Source organism: Protopterus annectens, chromosome 5.part1, assembly GCF_019279795.1.
Source record: "Protopterus annectens isolate FY-2018-M chromosome 5.part1, PAN1.0, whole genome shotgun sequence".
Classification (NCBI taxonomy): Eukaryota; Metazoa; Chordata; order Ceratodontiformes; family Protopteridae; genus Protopterus; species Protopterus annectens.
This window is the reverse complement of record NC_056736.1, coordinates 525,095,774-525,119,584: the sequence shown is the minus strand read 5'-3', so window position 1 is coordinate 525,119,584 and position 23,811 is coordinate 525,095,774. Positions and strand designations below refer to the sequence as shown.

At 44.1% G+C, this 23,811-nt stretch overlaps 1 protein-coding gene across 1 annotated transcript in view; it reads left to right on the top strand.

Annotated features, from left to right (window-relative positions):
• The window catches only part of SPICE1 (spindle and centriole associated protein 1), a 1,080,118-nt gene that overhangs the window by 241,285 nt on the left and 815,022 nt on the right, over positions 1-23,811 (top strand). The window contains exon 5 of the mRNA XM_044072827.1: positions 13,079-13,182. Coding sequence (XP_043928762.1) covers positions 13,079-13,182 — 104 coding nt within the window. The remainder of the gene's footprint in view (positions 1-13,078; positions 13,183-23,811) is intronic.

The following is a 23,811-nucleotide window of genomic DNA, read 5'->3' as shown; positions in this document are numbered from 1 at the left end:
TCTATCTATTCAGAAAAAAACAGTGATGGAAGCTTATGGCTTCCAAATCCTCCCACCTTGACATTCAGCCGCCACTTAAAAAGGAATTAAAAAAATACTGATTCTTCTACTGTGCAGCCTCCTCGAGACCTCTCTGTCAGGTTCCTAGGTTGGTACTAGTCTATTGGCCCTAGGGCCTATACAAGCCTAGCCATAACAATTCCCTGGATATTTCTTCCCACAATATTTACTTCCCTGGACTCCTGTCTAGCAGGGTGACTGACATGATCCCTGGGGTGAATTTCCTATCTCCCATCCAATCGTCAAGTTTCCTTTTGAAGAGGGCCAAGGAGGCGCTCTGCTTGACATGTATGGGCAGTCGATTCCAGAGTATGGGAAATCTCTGTGTCAGGAACCTATCCCTCCAGCATGTTTTGTTCATTGTGATGACAAGGTTTAGATCCCTGGAGCGTGTAGCAATGAGGGATTGGGATTTCTTTAAGTGGTGCATGTCCAACAGCTCAGGGTTTGACATGGCCTTGTATGTTAAGCAGAGATCGCCTCTGAGTAGACGATATGCTACAGAGTATAGCTGGAGTTTTTTTAGACTGTCAGCATAGGGCATCTGCTTTAGGCCTGTGATTCTTTTAGTGAGGTATTTCTGTGGCCTTTCCAGGTGTTGCAGATGTCTTGTGAGGTACATACCAAACGAGGCATTGCACTCTATAATGGGACTAACGAGGGATGAGTACAGTGAGAAAATGACCACCTTTTTTCTGGATGAAAAGCCGTTGGTGATGAGGTGTGCCACATAGAAGGATTTCTTGACTGTTGTGGCAATGTGGTTATCGAAGGTGAGACCACTGTCCACCTGTGTCCCTAAGTTTCTCATCACACTTTCAGTGTTTAGTGTACTGCCACCTATGTGGTAGTTCATGGGTACATGTTTTTTCCCAGAGGGGATAACTATACATTTCTTGGCATTGATCTTGAGCCCATGGCTCTGGCACCAAGCATCTGTTTCTGTAAGGCCCTTTTGTAGAATATCCACATCATTTGTGGATTCAGTAATGGCTCCCAATTTGCAGTCATCTGCGAACTTTGTTAGCTAGAGTCCCTTAGTGTTGGCCTGTACTTCAGAGAAGTAGATGCCAAACGAGCGGTCCCGGGACTGAATCCTGAGGCACTCCACTTGTCTGGAGCTGGATTTGGAGTCTGCTACTTTTACAGTCTGGGTTCTTTCAGTAAGCCAGCTGGCAACCCATCGAGTGATGTAGGGATTTATGCCCAGCTTAGTAAGTTTATCTATGATTTCAGAGTGGGGGATGGCATCAAAGGCCTTGGCAAGGTCCAGGTAGGTTGTGTGGACTGCCTTAACCTCATCCACAGCTCTGGAGACTGATTCAAGAAGTCAGTCAGGTTCAGGAGATAAGATAGGCCCTTCACGAACCCAAACTGGGTGGGGTCCCGTGGTTGAAGGTTGCCAATGTCTTTGTTTATAAGTTCGATGATAATGCGTTCCATGCCCTTGCATATCAAGCTGATCAGACTGATGGGGCGGTAGTTCCTGGGCTCCAAGGTGGATACCCCCCTTGTGGAATGGGGTAACTGCAGCTGTGTGCCACTCAGTGGGCATGAAGCTGGAGGTAAGGCTATGATTAAACATGACACTTAGGTGAGATGCCAGTTCATGTAGTACACAGCCCGGGATGTCATCTGGTCCCATGGATGCTGTATTCTTAACTTTGGAGAGTGCGGTTTCCACCTGTGTGGCCGTGATTACCAGAATTTGGCAATCTTTTGATATTGAGATGGGCCGTTTAGGGGGTGAGAGGGGGAGTGAAGTTGGCACTAAATTGATTTGCCAGGATATTGGCAATATCCTTGGGATCAGTATATTTAATGCCATTCTGTTGTAGCTCAGAGCAGATCTAAGCATTGCCATTTAGATTCTTGACATATAACTATAGAATGCCTTGTGGTTGTCTTTGGAATCTTTGGCAATTTTATTTTCGTAACTAGCTTTGGAGGATTTTATGAGGGATCTCAGGTTGTATAAAGAACCCAAGGACTATCCAGTTCCACCAACTCCCTCTATTGTGACTCAGTCAGAGGCCTATATGGGGCTGCCTGCACTCACATCTGCTGAGCCTATGCCTATATCTGCTTTTGACAAGGAGGGGGAACTATAGCTAATTGTTTCTGAGGGGCCTAGGGAGTTTCTCTAATGTTGGTTAGGGAGGAAATCACTGGTTCTCTCACTGAAGAAAGGCTAATGTCTTCAGCCCCTCAGTTTGTTAGGGCTGATGCTCCTTTGAAAAACGAACAGAAAACCAGACGTGGCTCCTATAGCTAATTGATTGATTGGTCTGATGAAGTCTGGTGATGGTCACCGGACAAAAGCGCTAATTTTTGTATTTTAATAAAAGTATTTTTGTATTTTAACTAAAACACTTCAATGTTTCTTCTGAAGGTTTCAGCTACGAGTGTTCCTGGTTTGGATTTTATTGGTTTGCCTTTTTCTTGGTTTTGTTCTGGATCTGAAGGATGCCTACCTTCACATTCCTATTCACCCTCTTTACAGGAAATTTTTGTTTGTTTCTTTCTCAGTTCCCTACTTTGTCTTTCATTCTTTCTACAGTTCTGATGATCTTTACCAAGTGTCTGGCACAGTGTTAGCCTTCTGTAGACATCAAGGAATTCATATTTTCACTTTTTTGGATGACCTGCTGATTCAAGCCCCCTCTTAGCACCTTCTTCAGGATCTCAAATACACCATGTGTCTCCAACGTGTGGGTTCACTCTAAATCTCAAAAAGTCTGTTCTTGCCTCGTCGCAAAACCATGTTTTTCTGGCCTGCAGGATTCAGACCTTGCCAGTGATGGCCTTGCTTCCTCCTCCCAAGGTCCTTTTCTTGATGTTTTACTTTCAGTCTCTACTTCATCTGCAAGAGCGTTTGAGCTGTGGGGCTCATAGCATCCACTATTCCTATGGTTCTTTTTGCCAGGTCCACATGAGGAAGTTTCAGTGGTGTCTAAAAATTGTTTGGCTTCAGCATTGTAATCCTCTGTATCTTCTTGTACCTCTCTTGCCTTGCCTCAAACTTGAGTTCCTCTAGTGGATTCAGCAGATTTCTCTGAATCCAGGCCTGCCTTTTTAAGTCTGTCTTCCTTCTCAGGGCCTGCACACAGATGCTTCCAATCAAGGGTGAGGAGTTTCTTCCAACAACATCAGTGTACAGAGGGTTTGCACTCTCCAGCAAGAAGTGACCATATCAACATAAAAGAGATGAAGAGTTCTGATTCTGGCTGTTCATGCTTTGCACCCTCTGCTAGTTCCAGGTCCTAGAATTTTCACAGACAACACCACAGTTATGTGGTACATAAACAAGGAAGGGGGCACAAAATCTTACATTCTTTGCAGGTTAGCTCTTCACGTTTGGTATTTTGCAATCAGTTATCACCTAACTTTGCTGGCAGTTTACATTCCTTCAGAGTACAGTCTTGTGGCAGACAATCTGAGCAGGTCCAGAGCAAACTCTCATGAATGGATGCTTCAGAGGGAGGGTTTCTGGACATTGTACATAGATGAGGTTCTTTTCAAGTAGATCTCTGTTTGTCCATTGAACACACAACTCCCCCATTCTGTTCCAGAGTGCCAAATCCTTTGGCTTGAAAGTGGATGCCATTTTTATGGAAGGGGATGTTTTTTATGCTTACCCTCATCTTTCTTCAGAAGTCCTGCACAAAATTGTATAGGATAGGCCCAAAATCATGCTAGCAACTCACTTTTGGCCTACACAGCATTGCTTCCCCCTTCTCTTTTATAGGGTTGAGGCAATCATAACAAGTTACCTCACAGGATAGAGCTTCTCACACTGGACAAGATATCTCTAATTCACCTCCATTTACTCACCCTACAATTGATTCTTTGGGTGATAGGGTTTTGATTTCTTTTTGACACAAATTCTCTGAGGATGTGCTTTGGGACTTGCAGGAGGCCAGAAAACCCGCTTTTAGAAAATACTATGTAGCTAAATGGAAGAGATTTTCTGTCTGGTGTCATACTCATGTGTTGGACCCTCTTTCTGTGGGTATTCCTGTGGTCCTTTCTTATTTGTGTGAGCTGCTGCATTCTCATTTGTTGGCCATTTCTGTCTGTCTGCCTTTAAATTTGACCCTTTGCTTCTGGATTTGAAGTTAATCAATTTTTGAAAGGCGTCCTTATCAAGCCTCTAAGGAAACCTATCCTTTTTTCTTGGGGTCTTAATTTTGTTCTTGAAAAAATGATTCAGCCTCCTTTTGAGCCTGCAGTCCCTTCTTTTTTTACAACATTATACATGGAAAACAGTGTTGCTTGTAGCCCTTACTTCTGACAAGTGGGTTTCTGAACTTCAGACACACACATCAGTTCCCCCATTTTGTTTTTCCACAGGAACCGAGTTTGTTCATACAAATCCTTTTTTTTATGTCCAAGGTGGTTAAGGATTTGTCTTCATATCAAACTATTCAACTTCCTTCATTTTTTTCCTTTCTCCACAGAATGATAGTGATAGAATTCTTCATACTTTATATTTACATAAACAGCTCAGATATTAACTTGACAAGACTAAGGTATGAGAAAATTGTCACAACTCTTGTTTTTTTCCCTTCCAAGAACTTGGGTTTAGCTGTTTCTAAGTAAACCGTCTCCTCTTGGATTTCTAAGACCATTTCTTTTAGATATTATTTTCATGGTAAGGAGCTTTGTTCTGTTCGTGCTTAATCCACCAGGGTGGTAGCCTCTTCTAGTGCTTTTTTCAAAGGTCTAGATACTAGATCCATTTTGAAAGATGCTACTTTCTTTTGCACACACTTTTCCTAAAGATTATAAGTTGGTTGTGATTTCTAAGGAAAGAGCTTCTTTTTGCCAGGGGTGTCTTGCATGGGATATTGTAGGTCTCCTATATGGCTTCTTTCTCCCATTCTGGCCAGTAGCTTTTCTACTCTCCCTTAGTAAGCAATACTGCAACAGTAATAAGGAAGGACGTAATACGGTTTTGTAAGATCTTACCATAAAGTCAATGTCCTAGTTCTCACTGTTGCACTATTTCATCTCTCCCTTCTACCTACCCCTTGTTCGGCTCTGTTTCTCCCTGGCCGAGGGGGTCCTTCTTCCCTTCCTGGATGCACATGTACTTGCTTTTCCTCTTGAGTTGCTCTAGTTTTTCTGGGGAAGTTCAGTTCAGAGGATTAGGTGCTCATGCATCAATTATGTACCTTATGCCTTAGATGTAAGACATGCATCTGATGTATGGTGCCTGGAAGGGGCTAAGGCTGTTCTGCTGTCCTCTGCAGGATATCCCCTTAGTAAGGAATACTGCAGCAATAAGAAGTAGGACATCTACAGTTATGGTAAGATTATGATCATACTTTATGCCTTCTACAGGCTAACAGAGCTCTGTAGAGGGGGCCTCCTGCCCACAGAAGTATGGGGAATGGGAATGAGTTAGTTGGCCTCAAAGTTGTAGTTAATAAGTTGCTGGCATTAAGACCTAGAGGTAGTGGAATATGGATCTGGTCCTTTGTATTTATCTTTAGGGCAAGTGCATAACTTTTTATTCATTAGGACATCTGCTTGCATTACTTTACAAAAGTGGGGTTAGAATTGTTCCTGAACAGTCCAAAGGAAACTTGCTAACTAAATATGCACTTTCATCTTTGGCTTTCAGCTTTACCTGAAACTGGTGCTTGAGTATAAGAAGATAGAACTGGTTTAACTCCTTCATTTCTATGTGGGAAATGCTGGCACTTGCCCAACAAACCTGGTTCAAAGGAATTGATAATTTACCCTTTTTTTTTTTTTTGCCTTACAAAACTGCTGTGGCCATATCTCACTCACTTGTAGGCTTGGTTGTTTTTTGCTAGTTTAGAAATATTCCATTACAAACATCTGTGCCACATCTACTTTGTGTGCAGTTTACACCTTCAGTGAGTATTGCTGTCCAGACCATGACTTCATGTTGAGTCTCCTTTGGTGCTTCAGGACTCTTCCTTTTGAGCTTTACCTCTTTTACATTTATCTGACTCCTTCAACCTTGAAGATGTATTACTTTGGATTCCTGCCATTTTATAGATAACCCAAGAAGTTCCCCAGTGTTTATCATAACAGATATGTTCTTAACATATCAAATAATTTGAGAGGACCCTCCTTGTTGGGTCTTGAATACTCTCCCATTATATCCCTGTGCCTCAACAGCATCTCCAGTCTTCTCTGCTGTTAGTGTGTGGTATTAATTCAGGAAAACATATCATTTGTAAACATTGTACTAAGTCCTCATTTTCTTAATTTACAGGAAATATGTCTACTCAGTGTTTGGTGGGAAACTGGTACGTTTTAAGGGTAGGTATGCTGTCCTACTGTGGCTCACTTTACACTGATGCATTGGCACGGGACACACGCACCCTAGAGTGCAGAAGCCCTCTGAGAGGAAAAATACTGATTTGGAGTTGGAGAAGATGAACTAATTGTATACCCCTGGAGAAACATCCCATCATAGATAGCTGATATCATAATGGTAAAGAGTGCTATTTCTTTTTGATGGCCTCATTCCATTGTGAATGCCTTCTGTCTATCTGCCTCTCTCTGCAAATTCCTGTCAGACAGTAGAATAGTTGTTTTTCTTCTGCAAAATAATTCTTATAACAGCAGATCTGAAGTAGTTAACTTCATTTGGTCTACAACCTGTGGGTATCGGATCCGAGCCGGCAGCTTTCCAAGCTTACAGATCCGAGCTCCAAGCTCCTCCCCTTACCCATAATACCCTGCTACCTCCTTGTAACCCTCAGATCTCGTTTGCTGCGGCTTAAGATAGCTTCTCAGAACTAGCTCCGAGTTGGTTTGTGAGTAGTTTAATAATAGAATTCTTTTTTTTTTTCTTCTCTTCTCACTATATTTCCCTGTGTGTGTGTGTGTGTGTGTGTGTGTGTGTGTGTGTGTGTGTGTGTGAACGAACCTCAGGTAGTTATCATAGCGGTTCCTGTTTCTTTAGCTGTAGTTTATTTAATTGTTTAGTCAGCTTGTTCCCCTCCCCCACTAGAGTGTGTGAAGGCGTGTGCTGCTTCTTTTTTCCTTTACAGTGGCCGAAGGCCCTAAGGCCATTTTTTCTAAATGTACCGAGTGTGGTCATAAGCTGTCCCCAGCGGATGGCCACACTCGGTGTGTATTATGCCTGGGTGTGGAACACCTTTCCACAGGCTGCACTATTTGTGCAGCCTTTAATCCTAGAGCATTAAACGACAGAAAGGCCAAGCTGATTTGGGCGGGCCTTCTGCCACCAGAATCTTCTTCAGCTTCTGCTGTGGTGCCAGCCGTTACCATGACTGTCCCACCTGCCACTCCCGATCCCATGGCTGGGACTCACCCTCCCTCTTTGGCCCAGGAGGAAAGGGAGGGCAGAAAAAAGGATAGGAGAGACAGGGAGAGAGAAAGAGAGAGACACCGGAGCCATAAAAGGCGGTCGGAGTCGACTCCCTCGGCTCCATCACCTAAAGTTGCTGCTTCTCCCTTGAAGGTCTCCGAGTCTACCCCCTCTCAGCTCCGCTCCCCTCGTTTCTCCCCGGAGCCAGAGGAGGAGACTCTGTCACCTTCTAGGTCATCAAGGCGACCTTCCCGGCCGCCTTCGGTGGCCTCTAGTAGGTCTACTAGGAGTTTGTCGGATGCAGACATGGATCGGATGATGCGTCGATTTTTGCAGGCTCAAATGCAGTTGGGAGTGCTCGTGCCTCCCCCCCCCCCCTCTGGGGGGGAGCTCGACACCCTATTTTTGCCCCTATTGCTCCTTCTCTGATCCGCTTTCGGGTCTCGGAGCTGTCGGATCTAGTTAGCTTCGGAGCCGGGGTGGGGCCGGGGCCGACAGCGTTTACATCTTCGGCATTGACCATGCCCTCAGGTCTATCGGATCCAGGATTCTTGTTGGATCCAAGCTCTTGGAGCCATGGGGCAGGCATCTGATCCAGAGAGGCTAGTGGAACTTCGGCTCCGTCCAGGTCGGGTCACACTACCCTTTCGGATCCGATTGGGTCACCTTCAGCACCGATCCATACGTCGGAGCCAAGGGAACTGCTCTTGGTTCCAAGGGAGAGCAGTTCACCGTCGGCATTCGATGTAGTGGAGAGGGTCCTCTCGAGGGACTCGAGACCCCCGGTTCTTGCTCCGGACCAGCCCGTCACTCCCACGCAGTTGAGCCTATCCTCCATCATCCGACCCCATGGACAGCCTGCTCTTATGTCCCAGATGGTTCCCTTGGAGGAACAGGACATCGCTGGTGAGGCCTCTTCGTACAGCCCCCCCGAGGATGTGCCTCGCAAGCAGAAGTGCAAGATGAGGTACTTGGACTCACCTGAGTCCCTCACGGAGGGCACGGAGCTGGAGGAAGGGGAAGGTTCCCCAAGATCACCCTCTGAAGACGTCTCCTTTGGAGACATCATGGAAATGTTACGCATCAGGGGAGGGTGGTCTGCCCAAAAGCCTTCCTTGGACGAGTCCGTGTTTCTGGAGGCATTTGACACGGGCCCATCTACCTCTTGGGTGTCGTTGTCCCCCCGCTGACCCCCTGGTAGATCTTATTACTACCAGGGCATGGAAGGAGCCGGACACTGTGTTGCCGATCCCCAAATGTCCCAACAAAATTCTCAGCCTCCCCCCGGACAAGGCATGTTGGAGTAAGGGTCCCCCTGTGGATGCTATGGTGGTGGCAGCGGCCACCAAGAAGGAACAAGCACAGGAGAGTTCCTTGATGCATCCTCCAGATAAGGATTCTCGGATGATGGACCGTTTGGGGAAGCGGATGATCTCTTCAGCGGCCTTCTCGGTAAGGTCTCTGAATTACATGGCACATGTTATTAGACTCCAGCGGGACCTGATTAAGAAGTACAGTGGATCATCCCCAGAGTCCATGTCGGCCGAGGACAAGCGTACGTTTTTGTCCCTAATGGCCACTCTCAAGTCTATCACAAACACATCCATGCGGCTCCTCTCCCATGCCACGGAAGGAGCGGCTAGGGCTAGCGGAACGGGCGTCGTCTTACGAAGACAGGCCTGGCTCTATCTTTGTGACTTTGCAAAACCCTTTAAGGCATCCTTCGCAAACACCCCTTATGACTGTTCAACGCTCTTTGGCAAGACCGTCCGCAACACGCTTCTCCAGAGCGAGAAAGACAGGAAGACATTGTCTGCCGTCGGGATCTGCTTCTCGGCTCCCCAGAGGTCCTATTCCAGGAACCAAAAGGGACAGAAGAAGACGTGGTTCCGGAAGACTCAACAACCCCGTTTCGCTCCGGAGACCTCGTCCTTCAGAGGCAGGGGAGGACAAGGTGGATGGCCGGCCCAGAGGCAGAGGGGGCCCAAAGAACTTTGGGTCGAGAGAACCTTTCTTGGACCGACCCACACAGCAGCCCTGAGGGGTTGCCTGACTTCTCTTCTCTGGAGGCAGTCGGGGGGGCGCTTCTCGGAACACCTAGCCAAATGGGAGTCCATCACCACAGATTGCTAGGTGCTCCGAATTGTATCCAGAGGATATTCAATCCCCTTCTTAACCTACCCTCCCCGATCAAGAGGAATCCCCGATGTCCCACTCGGTCAGAGGGATGCAGCAGCTATAGAAATTCAAGGGCTGCTAAGAAAAAGAGCAATCCAGCCCGTCCCTCCAGAGCAGTCTGGATTAGGGTTTTACTCCAGGTTCTTTTTTGTGCCAAAAAAGACGGGGGACCTAAGACCCATACTCGACCTATCAACGCTGAACCTGTCAGTACCCAAATTGAAATTCCGGATGGTCACTATTCAATCCATTCTCCCACTGTTACAGGAGAACGACTGGATGTGCTCGATAGACCTCCAAGATGTGTACTACCACATTCTTATGGACAGATGATCCAGGAGGTTTCTCCGCTTTCGGCTAGGAACCAGTCATTACTAGTTCAGGGTGCTACCCTTTGGTCTCACCACAGCCCCCAGGGTGTTTACCAAGGTCATGGCAGTAGTAGCAGCCCACCTGAGACTTCAGGGCATAAAGGTCTTTCCGTACCTGAACGACTGGCTCCTTACCGCCCCCACCAGGCATCAACTTTGCTCAAACAGAGATTACCTGTTACAACTAGCTCACCAACTAGGGATCTCAATCAACCTCAGGAAATCATCTCTGCAACCCACTCAAATTTTGGATTTCATAGGGGCCAGGATAGACACGACACAATCCAGAATTTTCTTGACAACTGACAGGCTACGCAATCTTTGCCTCCAAATCTTGGACCTCTTACAGTCTCCTGCACCACCTGCTGTATTGCTTTTGAGGGCCATGGGATCCATGGTGGCTGCCATCACTCTATCCCCGTTCGCCCATCTGAAAATGAGAATCCTTCAGTGGACTCTTCAAATGCAATGGTCTATTCTTTTTCAACCCCTATCTACCCCTATTCCTCTCAGCAGGGTGTGCAAGGAGTCTCTTCTCTGGTGGCTTCATTCCAAAGACCTTCGGGAAGGATGTCCTTTTGTCCTACCTCCCCCACAAGTCACGGTGACCACGGCCGCATCTCTCCTCAGGTGGGGGGGGGGGCATTACAGAGACCTCACTGCATATCAGTGTACTGGAGATGAGGGCGGTGCTTTTAGCGTTGCAGGCTCTCCATCACCTTCTTCCTCCGGGTACGATTGCAATTCAATCGGACAACATGTCTGTAGTCTGGTACATAAACAAACAGGGGGGAACCAGATCCTATCCTCTTTGCAGGGAGGCCATGAGAGTGTGGGAATGGGCGATCTCCACCAACCGCTTTATCATAGCTATGCACATTCCGGGTCGGTCAAACATCTTAGCAGACAGGTTGAGTCGAACAATTCTCTCACCTTACGAGTAGTCTCTGAACCCAACAGTCGTGAACCAGATATTCCTCGCCTGGGGACAACCTTGCTGCGATCTCTTTGCTTCGCCTTCAAACACAAAGTGCAGCGAGTTCTTCATTCTGATTCCCCCACCAGGGGAAGCCCCCAGAGATGCTCTAGTTCATGCTTGGCCGATCCGGTCTTCTGTATGCTTATCCTCCTCTTCCCTTGATAAAGTTCCTACAGAAAGCTTGTCAGTTGGGGAGCAGAGTTATCCTCATAGCCCCATTCTGGCCTCGCCAAACCTGGTTCCCTTACTTACAGTCTCTAGTACATCCTCCCCTGGATCCTAGATCCCAGTCCAGATCTGATTTCCCATCCAATGGTGCTCAAGACCCCGACCTGGGTCATCTCAAGCTCTCAGCTTGGTTGATCCAGTTCCCCTAATGGCTAGGACTCCCGGATTATCCTCCTCTGTTAAGGCCATCCTATTGGCTGCACACAAACCATCCACCAGAAAGATCTACAAGAGTAAATGGAAATGGTTTTCCCTCTGGGCAGAGATGATGAATCTAGATCCTTTCACGGCCCCCGTCCCAGCAGTCCTTGACTTTCTTTCTCATATTTTTCAGCAGGGAGCTAGTGCATCCACTATTAAAGTCCAACTGGCAGCTATCTCCCACTATCACATAGGTAACAATTCAGGACCCCTGGCTTCATCCAAAATCTGTAAATCATTCATGAAAGGATCCTTCTTGTTACGACCCCCAATCAGAGATACAGTACCCCCATGGGATCTTACCATAGTTCTTCAAGCTTTAACTGGGCCTCCTTTTGAACCAGCAGCCACAGTGGAATTAAAGTATGTATTTTGGAAGACAATCTTCTTGATTGCTATTACTTTGCTAGGAGAATTTCAGAGCTTCACGCTCTGTGCTGTAAACCTCCATACATCATTTTTCACAAGGACAGGGTCTCCCTCAGGACCAATCCCTCCTTCCTGCCCAAAGTATCCTCAGAGGCCAGTATCAATCAGTCTATCAATCTACGGGTCTTCTTTCCAAATTTTCAGAATAAAGGAGAGTACAGACTCCATTGTTTAGATGTTCACAGACAACTATGTTTCTACCTGAACAGAACAGCAGATATCAGAAAATCTGATCAACTTTTTGTGTCCTTTGCAAAATCACATTTTGGGAAGCCAGTCACTAAAGTTACATTAGTGAGGTGGATCTCCCAATGTATTCTCCTCGCCTACAAAAGTTCTGGTCGTCCTGAGCCCCTACACGTGTGAGCCCACTCTACACGATCTATGGCTACCTCTGCGGCATTTTGGTCAAGGGTCTCGTTAGATGACATTTGTGCAGCAGCAACTTGGGCTTCTTCACATACCTTCATTTCACATTATAAATTGGATCTCATATCCAGAGGACGTGCTTCTTTTGGCTCTGCAGTGCTCCGGAATATCCTTCCATAAGGGCCTCCCAAGTTACTGGTAGCTGGGGACTCTGTCCCACAGGTTGTAGACCAAATGAAGTTAACTACTTCAGATAAAGAAGTTATGTACGCACCATAATGTTCCATCTGAGTAGGTAACTTCATTTGTCTGCAACCGATCCTCCCTCCTTCCCCCGGACCTATGGTTTGCTAGTTACGGGCCTGTGTATACCTTGTTCAGTCATCACCATTGCAAAGTGATAAGGGTTACTAGGTCATAGAAACTTTCTATTGCCTTCTCTGGCAAACTCGATCTGAGGGTTACAAGGAGGTAGCAGGGTATTATGGGTAAGGGGGAGGAGCTTGGAGCTCGGATCTGTAAGCTTGGAAAGCTGCAGTCTCGGATCCGATACCCATAGGTTGCAGACAAATGAAGTTACCTACTCAGAAGGAACGTTATGGTGAGTACATAACTTCTTTTTTGTTGCTCTTTTAACTGATGTAATCTTTTTACCGATTTGATTTTTTTTTGTTCTTTTTTTATCACCGTCTTATATTTATTTGTAGTGTCGGATTTCTTTTATGCTTACTAGCATATTCTTAGTTTAATTTTTGTTGTGTTAGTAATGTCATATATGAAATTGTTAAATAAGCTTTTCCCACTTTAAGTAATTGTGTCCTGGGCACAACTGGGTGTGAATTGTGTACTGCTGTTATTTCCCTCCATACATGGAATTGTAAATGAATTGGCATGTTGTCTCACCTTAAGATAAATGACAAATTTTCTGTATTTATTTTAATATAGGCACTGAATGAAGTAGAGGTGGGAGAAGCGTATGATAGCGAGACAGAGGATAGTGAGGTTGAAGATACCTCTATTACCTTTCAGTCAAACATTGATACAAACAGGTAGATTTTCTTTTTTCATCAGGAAGTGTTATACTTTGATTAGAAGATGGTGTTTCCAGATTAACTGTAGGAAAATATTTTGACTAACCTCTTGTTTATAATGCATTCTGCACTTACAGGGCATGACTGTGCTCTGCTTGTATCATGCATTTATCCTCTAGAAGTAGTCATGGCTTAAAAGGCTGTTCAGCTCAGTCCACTTGTCCAGTCAACAAACAAGTTTTCAGTACACTATTTATAAATAACATTTTAAGCCTGAGAGTTGAATTTATTTTTTTTGAGGGTACGTTAACGTCTCTTACAAATTTTTCATTTGATATAGTGCTTCTGTTAACTGTGTTTTTCTTTTACCTGACAATTTAGGTGTTAGAACAGTGGATGCTAAAATGTGATTAATCACTAGCACTTAACAGACTTTAAGGGGTAAAGTGCTTATTGTGTTAGAAAGAGGGGAGAACTCAGTGTGGAAATGGTAGAAAGACAAGTCTCCCCTGTACTTTTAGTGCAATGGCAAAATACATTGGCCATTTTTTATTTCCTTGGTTGTGTTAGAAAAGTCAAGTGAAACTAAAAGTTTGTCCTGTAGTGTCATATAGGTTCATAGGTGAATACTAGCCTAGCTGCCCTTGCTGGCCATTTTAAGCCTAGCCAGTTTTCTCTTTTATGCTCAAATTAACATATACCTTTTGGTTAGAGATTGTCCTCACCTCTCCCATCGTTAATGATTACATATTACCCCTAATTATAATAAATGAAATCATACCATAAATAATTTAAGGGGACCCACGCATGGAATAAAGCATTTAGGAACTCTCTCTCTCCATTGTAGTAGTACAGGGGCAGTTCTGGGGTACATTTTCTGTTTCCCATCCATAGATCTAAGTTGTGCTTGAATACAGACAGGGATGAATTTTGTTTTTTGTGGATTGGGAGTCTGTTCCAGAGCAGTAGTATCTTCTGCAAGATGTCCTTCCATATCCATTCCGCTGATGTTGCAGAAGAGTTTTAGATCCCTAGACAGAATATTTCTGATGCCTGTAAGCCAGACACAGGTCACATCTTAGCAGTATGTAGGATACTGAGTATAGTGACAGGGCTTTGAATTGATCCAAGTAGGATGTGTGGTTTAGGCCTTGTATCCTTTTAGTAAGGTATCTCTGTGGGTGATCACTTGCTGCATGTGTCTGAATAGATGTATGCCAAAGGGGACATTATATTTAATGACTGAACTAACAACAGTTCAGTTAAGGGGGAAAATGACATCCCTAGGTCTAGACACAATACTTTTGTTTATAAGCTTTGTAATGCAGAAGGGCTTTCTTACAACAATGGATGCATGTTGGTCAAAAGTTAGGTCACTGTCCACATAAGTTCCCAAATCCCGAACAGCTGAGTCAACTCTTTGGGGCGTATTGTCAGTGTGGTAGTTCCTTGCGATAGATGGCTTTCCAAAGGATATAGTAATGAATTTTTTGGCACCAGTTATTTATTGGGACAAACCTTCCTGCAAGATATGAATTAGAAGAGGAAGGTTACAAGCACTGTTATTAATAAGTGTTTAAAGTAACCCAATACTATGGGCATTAGTGTATCAGTATATACAACACTATTTAAGTAATGTTAAAAAATATATCAGATAATACATTGTGCAGTAAAATAACATGCAGAAACCTAAGGATTATGCATCATAGTACAAGAGCAAGGACTTTAGATTTGTTTTTTCCCCTTTATTACACAGGCTTAGTGGATTTACCCGGTTATCAAATTCTTAAGACAGTTTAAACATTCTCCATAAATTTATGGCAGCTTGAGCAGATACATTTCTCACTAGATTTAACAATCGAAAGAAGCCTGTCTTAAGGGTCCATAGGACAGCCATTAATTTTGTGAAAGCTAATTTCTAGTGAAGAAGATTTGTTTTCCTTTAACAAATGGTTGTATATTAATGTGTTGGAATTATATAAAATAGTTGGCATACCATAAACAATGTTGTTAAATAAAAATAAGATGTTAAGTTGTCTATCTCGCCTTCATTCTTGCTGGATGGGTTCGGAGCCGACCTCGGCTCCGACTCGGCCACTCTAAAAGCTCGAGAGTTGGTTCCACCGGCTCGAGGCTCCCCTTATATCCCACAATGCTAGGCGTGTATTACCTCAGATCTCGTTTGCCGCTACAGCTATCGAGACGTGTTGCTTCACCGGCTTCAGGTTAGTGTAGGAAATAGTTTAAAAAGTTGATTAGAAACCCTTTAAGTTAGTTTTCCATACAGTTTCCCCTTACCTTAAAGGTCTTTTATCCCTTTAATCTAGTTTTCTTTATTTTTTTACCTTAAGAACTTGTAGTTCTTCCCTTAGGCCTTCGGGCCCTTCCATTCCCTTGGAGTGTGTGTGTTTTCTGTAGGGGCTGTTATAAATTTAAAACTATCTATCTAAATTTATTTGGTTAAGTTAGTTTTATTTTAGTGTTTAGTGTAATCGGTGTGTTTGTGCTTGTGTGTGATTACACTTGTTCCTTGAAATGTCTAAGGATTCGAAGGTCTCAGGCTTCAAGAAGTGTGACTCGTGCTGTCAGAAAATGTCTCTGACAGATGGTCACACTTCTTGTGTTTACTGCCTGGGACCTTTACACCTGCAGGACTCTTGTGCTGTATGCCATGGCTTCAGCCCTAGAGTCCTGCAGGAAAGAAAGAACAAGCTCATCTTAAGGGGCTTGCTTAAGCCTGAGGGTCCCCCTACTGCTACTTCGGGTAAACCCTCTAAGGCTCCTAGGTCCTCGACTCCAGCTACAGAGTCGACGCCTAAGGCTTCGAAGCCTACTAAGACATCGGCTCCGGCTGGAGCCGATGAGACTCGAACTGCTACTAATGTGTCTCCCTCGGCTCCGGCTGGAGCCGAGGCATTGGAAATTTCTGAGTCGGCTCCGATCAGACCATCGGAACCGACATCTAGAAAGAGGTCCAGGTCACCGTCCCTTGGCTCCAGCTTCTCCCTTGCTGTCTGAACGGAGCCATAGATCTCACTCCTCTAGATCATTGAGGCTTTCGGATCATGACCTTCAGAGGGTAGTGAGTCGACTTCTTAAGTCCGAGGCACTGGCCCAAATGCTTCAGAGCCCGACTCATCAGTCGATGCTTAACCCTATCCCTCAAAATGTTCCTCCTCCGACTCCTTTGAGCTCGGGCCGGCGTTGAACCGAGACTGTGGTAGCGTCGGAACCGATACAATTGTCTTCGGTTCCCTCGTCGGCTCCGATTTCTTCCTTGGAAGAATCTCGGTGCCGGACTTCCCTCGTCGGCTCCGAGGGGGTGAGTGGCATCGGACCCTTGTCCGACCCTGCTCTCCCTCTCGGTGCTTCGGCGCTGGTGAGTTCGGTTCCGACATCGGCCTCGGAGCCATCGCTGTCGGTGCTGAGGGAGGTTTTCAGCTTTTCGGAGCGGGGACCTTTGGCTCTGCCTGACAGGGGTGCTTTCGAGGTCATGCGGAGTGTGTTGGAACCCGGTTCAACTCCACAGTCGGCTCCGTCCGTCCCTCCCTCCCTCTCTCTTCGGTGCCTCAGGTTATGTCTGCTCACTCCCTCATCCCAGACCGCAGAGAGCCTGCTCCTCAAGAATCCCCTGTGGGGATCTCATCCTCTTCCGAGGCCTCTCCTAAGTTGGCAGGGGAGCCCCCTAGGAAGAGGAAGTGCAAGAGGAAGCACATAGACTCACCTGAGTCTGTCACCTCTGACACGGATTTAGAGGATTCCGAGGGTTCCCCCCGTTCCCCTTCTGAAGATGTCTCCTTTGCAGACATTCTAGAGATCCTGAAACAGAGGGGAAATTGGCCAGCCCTTAACCCTTCGGAGGATGAATCTGTGTATCTTGAGGCGTTTGGCTCTCGCCCTTCCACCTCCTGGGTGTCCCCCCCCTTTGACCCCCTCATGCAGGTGGTAGCTAAAAAGGCTTGGACGGCTCCTGACTCTGTGGACCCCACCCCCAGGAGACCTTCAAAGTTTATCACAGCACCAGCAGATAAGCAATTTCAACCAAACCCAGGACCCCGGGGTCAGCACCGCTTCCGGTTTCGTTTGTTCTTTATCTGAAAAAGAGTTCAACTGCAAAACAGTCTTATTGGTTAACAATTTCTTCATATGACTAGCTAATGAGCTGTCAGCCTCCAGCTCTGCAGGCATGAGAGCTTTCCACTATGGCACGTAATATGCCCTCCCAAATATTACTTCAAAGGGGGTCAAGCCCTTTACATTTGGAACTGTTCTCATGCTCAGCAATGCTAAAGGTAAACAGCAAATCCAATTCCTCTGAGTCTCACTCATCAACTTTCTTAATTTATTTTTCAAAATCCCATTGTACCTCTCCACCAGTCCTGCAGACTGTGGGTGGTAAGCACAATGATTTTTCAAGGAGATCCCAAAGAATTTCCCAAGTTGTTGAATCGTCTGGTTGACAAAGTGTGTCCCATTGTCACTATAGATTCTTTCCGGTATGCCAAATCTAGGAATTATTTCTTTTACTAAGGCCTTTGCCACTGTTGCTGCATCTGGATTTCTAGTTGGAAAAGCTTCTACCCATTTTGAAAGCATGTCTGTAATCACTAAACAGTATTTTTTCCCTTCACATTTATTCAATTCTATGAAATCCATACAGATAGTATGGAACGGATATGGTGGTGTAGGAAAACTCCCTTGCTTGGGTTTGAGTGCTCCTTGCGCATGATGTTTATTACAAATGTGACATGCTGCACAAGATTTTTGTGTGTAATTCGTAAACCCGTATGTTTGGAATACTCTATTAACTAACTGTACCATCCCCCCTGTTGAGACATGGCTCTGCCCATGGCTCAATAAAGCTGCATATCTAAATAAATTAGACGGCAATATTGGCTTCTTCTCCTTGGAGATGTACAGTCCATTTTCGAGGATCGCACCTCGTCTTATCCATTTTTGTTTTTCTGCTTTTGTAGTTAATGTCTGCATTGTTTTTAACATTTCCAAATCTAAAATCTCAGATGGTTGTAATTCCTCATTCAAAAGTAAAGTTTCTGAGTCTGAAGCTGCCTGCTTTGCAGCTGTATCAGCTCGTGCATTACCTTTTGAAATCGGATCCTGTTGTTTTGTATGAGCTACACATTTACAAATAGCTACTTTGGTAGGTAACTGAATGGAATCTAATAAGTTTAAGATAAGTTGCGCATGATTAATTTGTTTGCCAGTGGATGTTATCATTCCCCTGTTCTTCCATTGTTGCGCAAAAACATGCACTGTAGAGAAAGCATACTGACTGTCAGTATAGATGTTCATACATCTGTTTTTTGCTAGAGTGCAAACTCGTGTCAAAGCTATCAATTCTGCTGCTTGAGCAGACAAGTTATGCTGTAGGGGTTGTGCTTCTAAAATCTCTGTATCTGTGACTACTGCATACCCTACTAGATTCTTCCCTGTAGGACCCTTTCTGCATGATCCGTCCACATAAAATGTCACCTCGGCATTATCCAAGGGTATATCAGTAAGATCTTGTCTGGGCAAAGTTATTTGATCAATTTCCTGCAGGCAACTATGTGGTGTGCCATCCACAGGAGTCGGAAGTAACGTTGATGGATTTAATGTTGTACAACGTTCAATTGCCATATGAGGTTGGCTCAGCAATATGGTCATACAAGAAAGATGCCTAGCAGGAGATAGGTATGCTATTTTTTCTTGCAGTAAAATTATCGCGACTGCATGAGGCACTCTCAAAGTGAGAGGGTGGAATAACACCACTGAGGCCGAAGCCTGTACCGCCATTGCAGCTGCGACTACTGCTTGTACACAGTGTGGCAATGACCGTGCCACTGGGTCTAACTGTGATGAATAGTAAGCTATGGGGGAGTTGCTTACTCCCATGCTGTTGCGTCAAAACTGATGTCATATATCCCTGTTTACAATCTACAGTTTGGAAAAATCTTTTGTGGTAATTTGGAAGTCCTAAAACTAATGATGAAGCTATCAATTGCTTTAGTCTGCAGAAAGCTGTTTCTGCTTCAGGTGTCCAGTGTAATATATCTTGTGCTGCCATTGGTGTTTTAAATATTAAATCAGCCAATGGAGCAGATTCTAAAGCATAGTTCGGTATCCAACTTCGACAAAAATTAGTCGTTCCCAAGAAGGACATCATTTCCTTCTTGGTAGTTGGTTTGGGTGCCTGTAAAATTGCTGTTTTTCTATCCTCATCTAGTATTCTACCTTCCTTGGATATTACATATCCTAGGTATCTAACCTGTTTCCTCCAGAGTTGTAACTTGTGTTTGTTCACTTTGTGTCCTTGTTGTGCTAGAAATTTCAATAATGCTATTGTATCTTCCCTGCATTGCTGCTGGGTAGGGGCCGCTAGCAGGATGTCATCTACATTAAGTAGAATCTGACTACCCCCTGGTGGAGTAAATCCCGCCAGGTTGCTAGCCATTTCTTGTGCAAATATCGTTGGACTCTCACAATATCCCTGTGATAGCCGAGTATAGGTATATCTTTTACCCTGAAATGTAAAGGCAAACCAATATGGCTATCAGGATGTATAGGTATTGAAAAGAAAGCATTGCTTATATCTACCACAGTAAAATACTTTTGTTGTGGCATTAAATCGTTCAATAAAGTGTGTGGGTCTGGCACCGTAGGTGCTCTAGGTATTATTGCATCGTTTACAGCTTGTAAATCCTGTACCATCCGCCATTCCCCGTTTGCTTTTTTAACAGGAAATAGAGTGGTATTACATGGCGAATTCAAAGATTCTACCAGTATCCCTTCCTTGAGTAATGCTGCTATTATAGGCTTGATTCCCTGCTCTGCATCCTTCCTCAAGGGGTATTGTCTTTTTTGTGGTCTAAATGCTGACTTTGGTGTAATGGCCACTGGACCTGCTGTCCGAATGAGCCCTACATCTGATTTCCCTGTTGACCAAAGGATGTTTGGTATATCATACAAGGCTTTTTCTTCTTCTTCTAACAAAAATGCCAATCAGCTGTCCTCACTATGTTGTAAGTGTACAGCTGGACGCGTCTGCGTTAACCAATTCAACTTCTGTTTTTGTACTCCCTGTTCTGATAAAATTCCAAATCAGTTTGTTTCTCCCATCTTGTCACTTTTTCACCCAAATCTGCCCATCTTACATTTTTATGTTTTGTCAAACTGACATGTGGCAGTCTGTTGGATTTGTACAATTTCATGAATTCCTGAGGTAGTGAACAGCTTACTACACTGTTACCCTCAGTATCCCAATATAAAGTTCATAACACTAATCTATTAGCCGGATTTTTGAATAATTTTTGCTCATATTCCTTATCAGGTCCCGGTGTGCTACAGTAGTATAGAGTACAATGTAACAAATGCTGCTGATCAGTGTCAAGGGAGGGTACCTTACTGATGGCTACGTTCATCAGTTCTTCGGTTACTGCCCCTGGACCAGTCGTAACTAGGTCCTGGCTGTACCAATAATAGGCTTCACCCTCCAATCGCACCACAAAAGTATCCATTTGTCTTTGTGCCTCCATACCCTGCATGGTAGGAACTACTGCTATGCCAAAAATCTGCATAAGGTCTCTCCCCAGTAGGTTTACTGGACATTTTGCAGAAACTACAATTTTACTTCTTTGGGTCATACCTGAAACAGGATCAGTTATTGCTATATCATGGGAAAGTGGTTCCCTATATAGCTGCCCATTTGCTGCTTTTACTAATATATAGTCAGGTGATTCTGAGTGTTCTGGCAACTTTGAAGGGTGTATCAAAGTTCGTGATGCTCCTGAATCGCACAAGAATTTCACTTCCCTTCCTTCCACTAGAAGTGTAACTTCCGGTTTTGTGTCTGCCAAATAGAGCTCCAAGCTCAACAATGCTAAGTCTAAAACTTCACTTCCTTCATCCTCTACATCTGTTTGTACTTCCTCTATTCCTTCTACTACATTTACATTTTCTTTTTGTCTATTAGCCTTTCCTGATGATTTTTGATTGTTATCACTATCATATAGTCAATCCTCATCACCTTTATCTTTTTCTTCTTTAGTCGTCTTTTTATTTAGTCTGCAATCCCTTGCTAAATGTCCTTTTTTACCGCACTTAAAGCACTCACCTTTCTTTTTTCTCTCTCCAAAATCCTCTATCTTTCTGTCAGAGTGTTTATTACCCTGGGCATTTTTCTTACTCGACTGTACTACAAAGACTTCTGCTCCGTCTTCAGCTGTGAAGACTTGCGTTTTCTTTTTCTTTTTCTTTTTACGATTAAAGTGTCTTTCAGCATGTCTAGCATATTCAAGTAAGGCTTGTAGCCTACTTGTTCGGTGATCTATCATATGCTTTGTAATAAAGCTACTGATAGGGGCAATGCAACCTTTCAAAAATGCATTTTTCAGTTGCTGTTCATATGAACTATCATTCGTCTGACTTTCAGGAATAGCCATACCACTATGGTTATTGAAACATTCCAATAATCTGCCATAGTACCCATCTACAGTTTCATTGTCTTGTTGTATGCATTGATTAATGCAAGTCCAATCTGCTCTAGGTTTCCATTTCTCAGAGATTCGGTCTGTAAGACCTTTTACTCTGGTGTCTAACTCTGCGTCACTATGTAGGAGTGACTTAAGTTGTGCGTCACGAGCGTTCCAGGTGCCACAAATCATGTGCCAGTCTGGACCTATTATTTGTCTAACCACTTTCTTTACTTCTTCCCCATTTAAGTGGTAACTTAGTCTCATACCTTGTAAATCTTGTATAAACTTTTTATGATTAATTTTTGGATGAGGGATTCCCTCTGTAGCTTTCCGGATGTCTTCCGGTGTCCATGGTCTATACACTAGGAGAGTTGGGTCCTGTCCTTCCTGTCCTGCCTGAGGGTTCGGTACCTCGATTTGTGGACAGATTTCTTCGCTCTCTTCTAGTGAATCTCTCCCTATTTGATATAAATCTGTGTCCCTAAGTGTTTTACGTGTTCGGGATCTAGTTTCAATAGGTTCTCTAACGAATGGTTGTTTTAGTGCCCCTGCAATCTCAGGATAACGTGGAGGAGGACTGGCCTGTCCTCCTGCTTCATATCCTAAAAAAAGGTATCGGAGGGGGCGGAGGGGGAGGGGCCGTCGCTATTACTGTATTATTATCCTCTTTGTCTAAGAATAATGCTTTTGTATTTTTAATTTTCTGTTCCCTTCGGTTCACTTCCTCAATCCACCTATGTGCCTGAGGAATGCCTAACTGTCGTTTTTTTGCCTGACCTTCCGCGTCAGATTTTAACTGTTTCAAGAGTTTAACTAAAGAAATTTTGTTTAATTTACCGTCGAATTCATACTTATTAACCCATTTTGTGTAATATCTTACATTATCTGCTCGTTGCAATTGCATATATTTTGCGTCATCCGTTAGGGGCGGATCTCGCAATTTTTTAGTGCACTGATTTCCCATGTCTTAAAAAAGACTGTTACGTAACCCTTTTCTTACCACGTGGTATCTTTAGTTTCTTACACAGTTTATCTAGAATAACTGCCTACCTTATTCTGTTTCCCTGATCTATGACAAAATATTCAGTAATTTTTAATGTCCCTGACTTGCACAACAAATCTATGACAATAACATTTTTACTGTAACCTAGTCCCTGATCCAAAACAGAAAAAAGGCAAAAACTCTTCCTACCTGAGCCTCTTGGGTCCACCAGTTCGAGACCGCTCTTCGGCCACAGATCAGAAAAGTGGCCAGCCTCTTAAAACGACAATTCAGTCGGAGGTCTTTGTGCTTTTAAGAAGAACCGTTTCGGTAGCTTCTCCTGCGCAGTATTCGACCACCGATAGACTCTGATCTGCAGCTGTCGAGGGCTTCCGTCACGAAAGGACCAAACTGTTAAATAAAAATAAGTTTGGACAACACAGGAGGCTCAGATACAATAAAACTTTACTAGTGTACACCAGGAGGCAAAAAACCATACAGTACAAGTATAGAATTCTGTCTAACATGATACAGGAAGTAAGTCTTATTTTATACATTATACATCCAAGCTGTGCCCACCTTACTGACGTGGTCAGTCACAGGGCACCTACATCATTATAGTCTACAATATTCTATTCATAAGAAAGTGCTGAGGTTATACTTTTTAAAAACTTTCCCATGAGAATAATACAGCCTTGCAAAGCACCTGGTCAGTTATAATGTCTTTCTGTAAATGTTATTCTTTCAAGGTTTCAGTCCTGCTCGATTACAATAGTCAGTTCAGTTCTTAATATGCTGCTTTGTTCCTCTCGCAACATTGATTTTAGCAGCTGTGCTGATAAGATTCACAAGGCCAACTATCTCAGAGGAAGGAAGAAAAGATTCAATGCCTTATACATTCATTTTCCTGACCCAGCAGATAATCATTAGTGAAAAACATAAGCTTGCTGAGCTGGCTACTGCCAGGGTCAGAGTTCAATCACACTGCAGCTCCAAAGCTTCAAGCAATTACATGTAAGATCATTCTTACTACCATATTGTAAAATAGAATAAAATGCATTACATACTATTTGCTTTTAAACTAGCACTTCATATATGTTTAAGTACATATTTTTCTAACAAATGTGTTGAGCCCCAGTTTATTAATTGGATTAATCACATCAATAATCCACTATTTCATGACTGAAATAG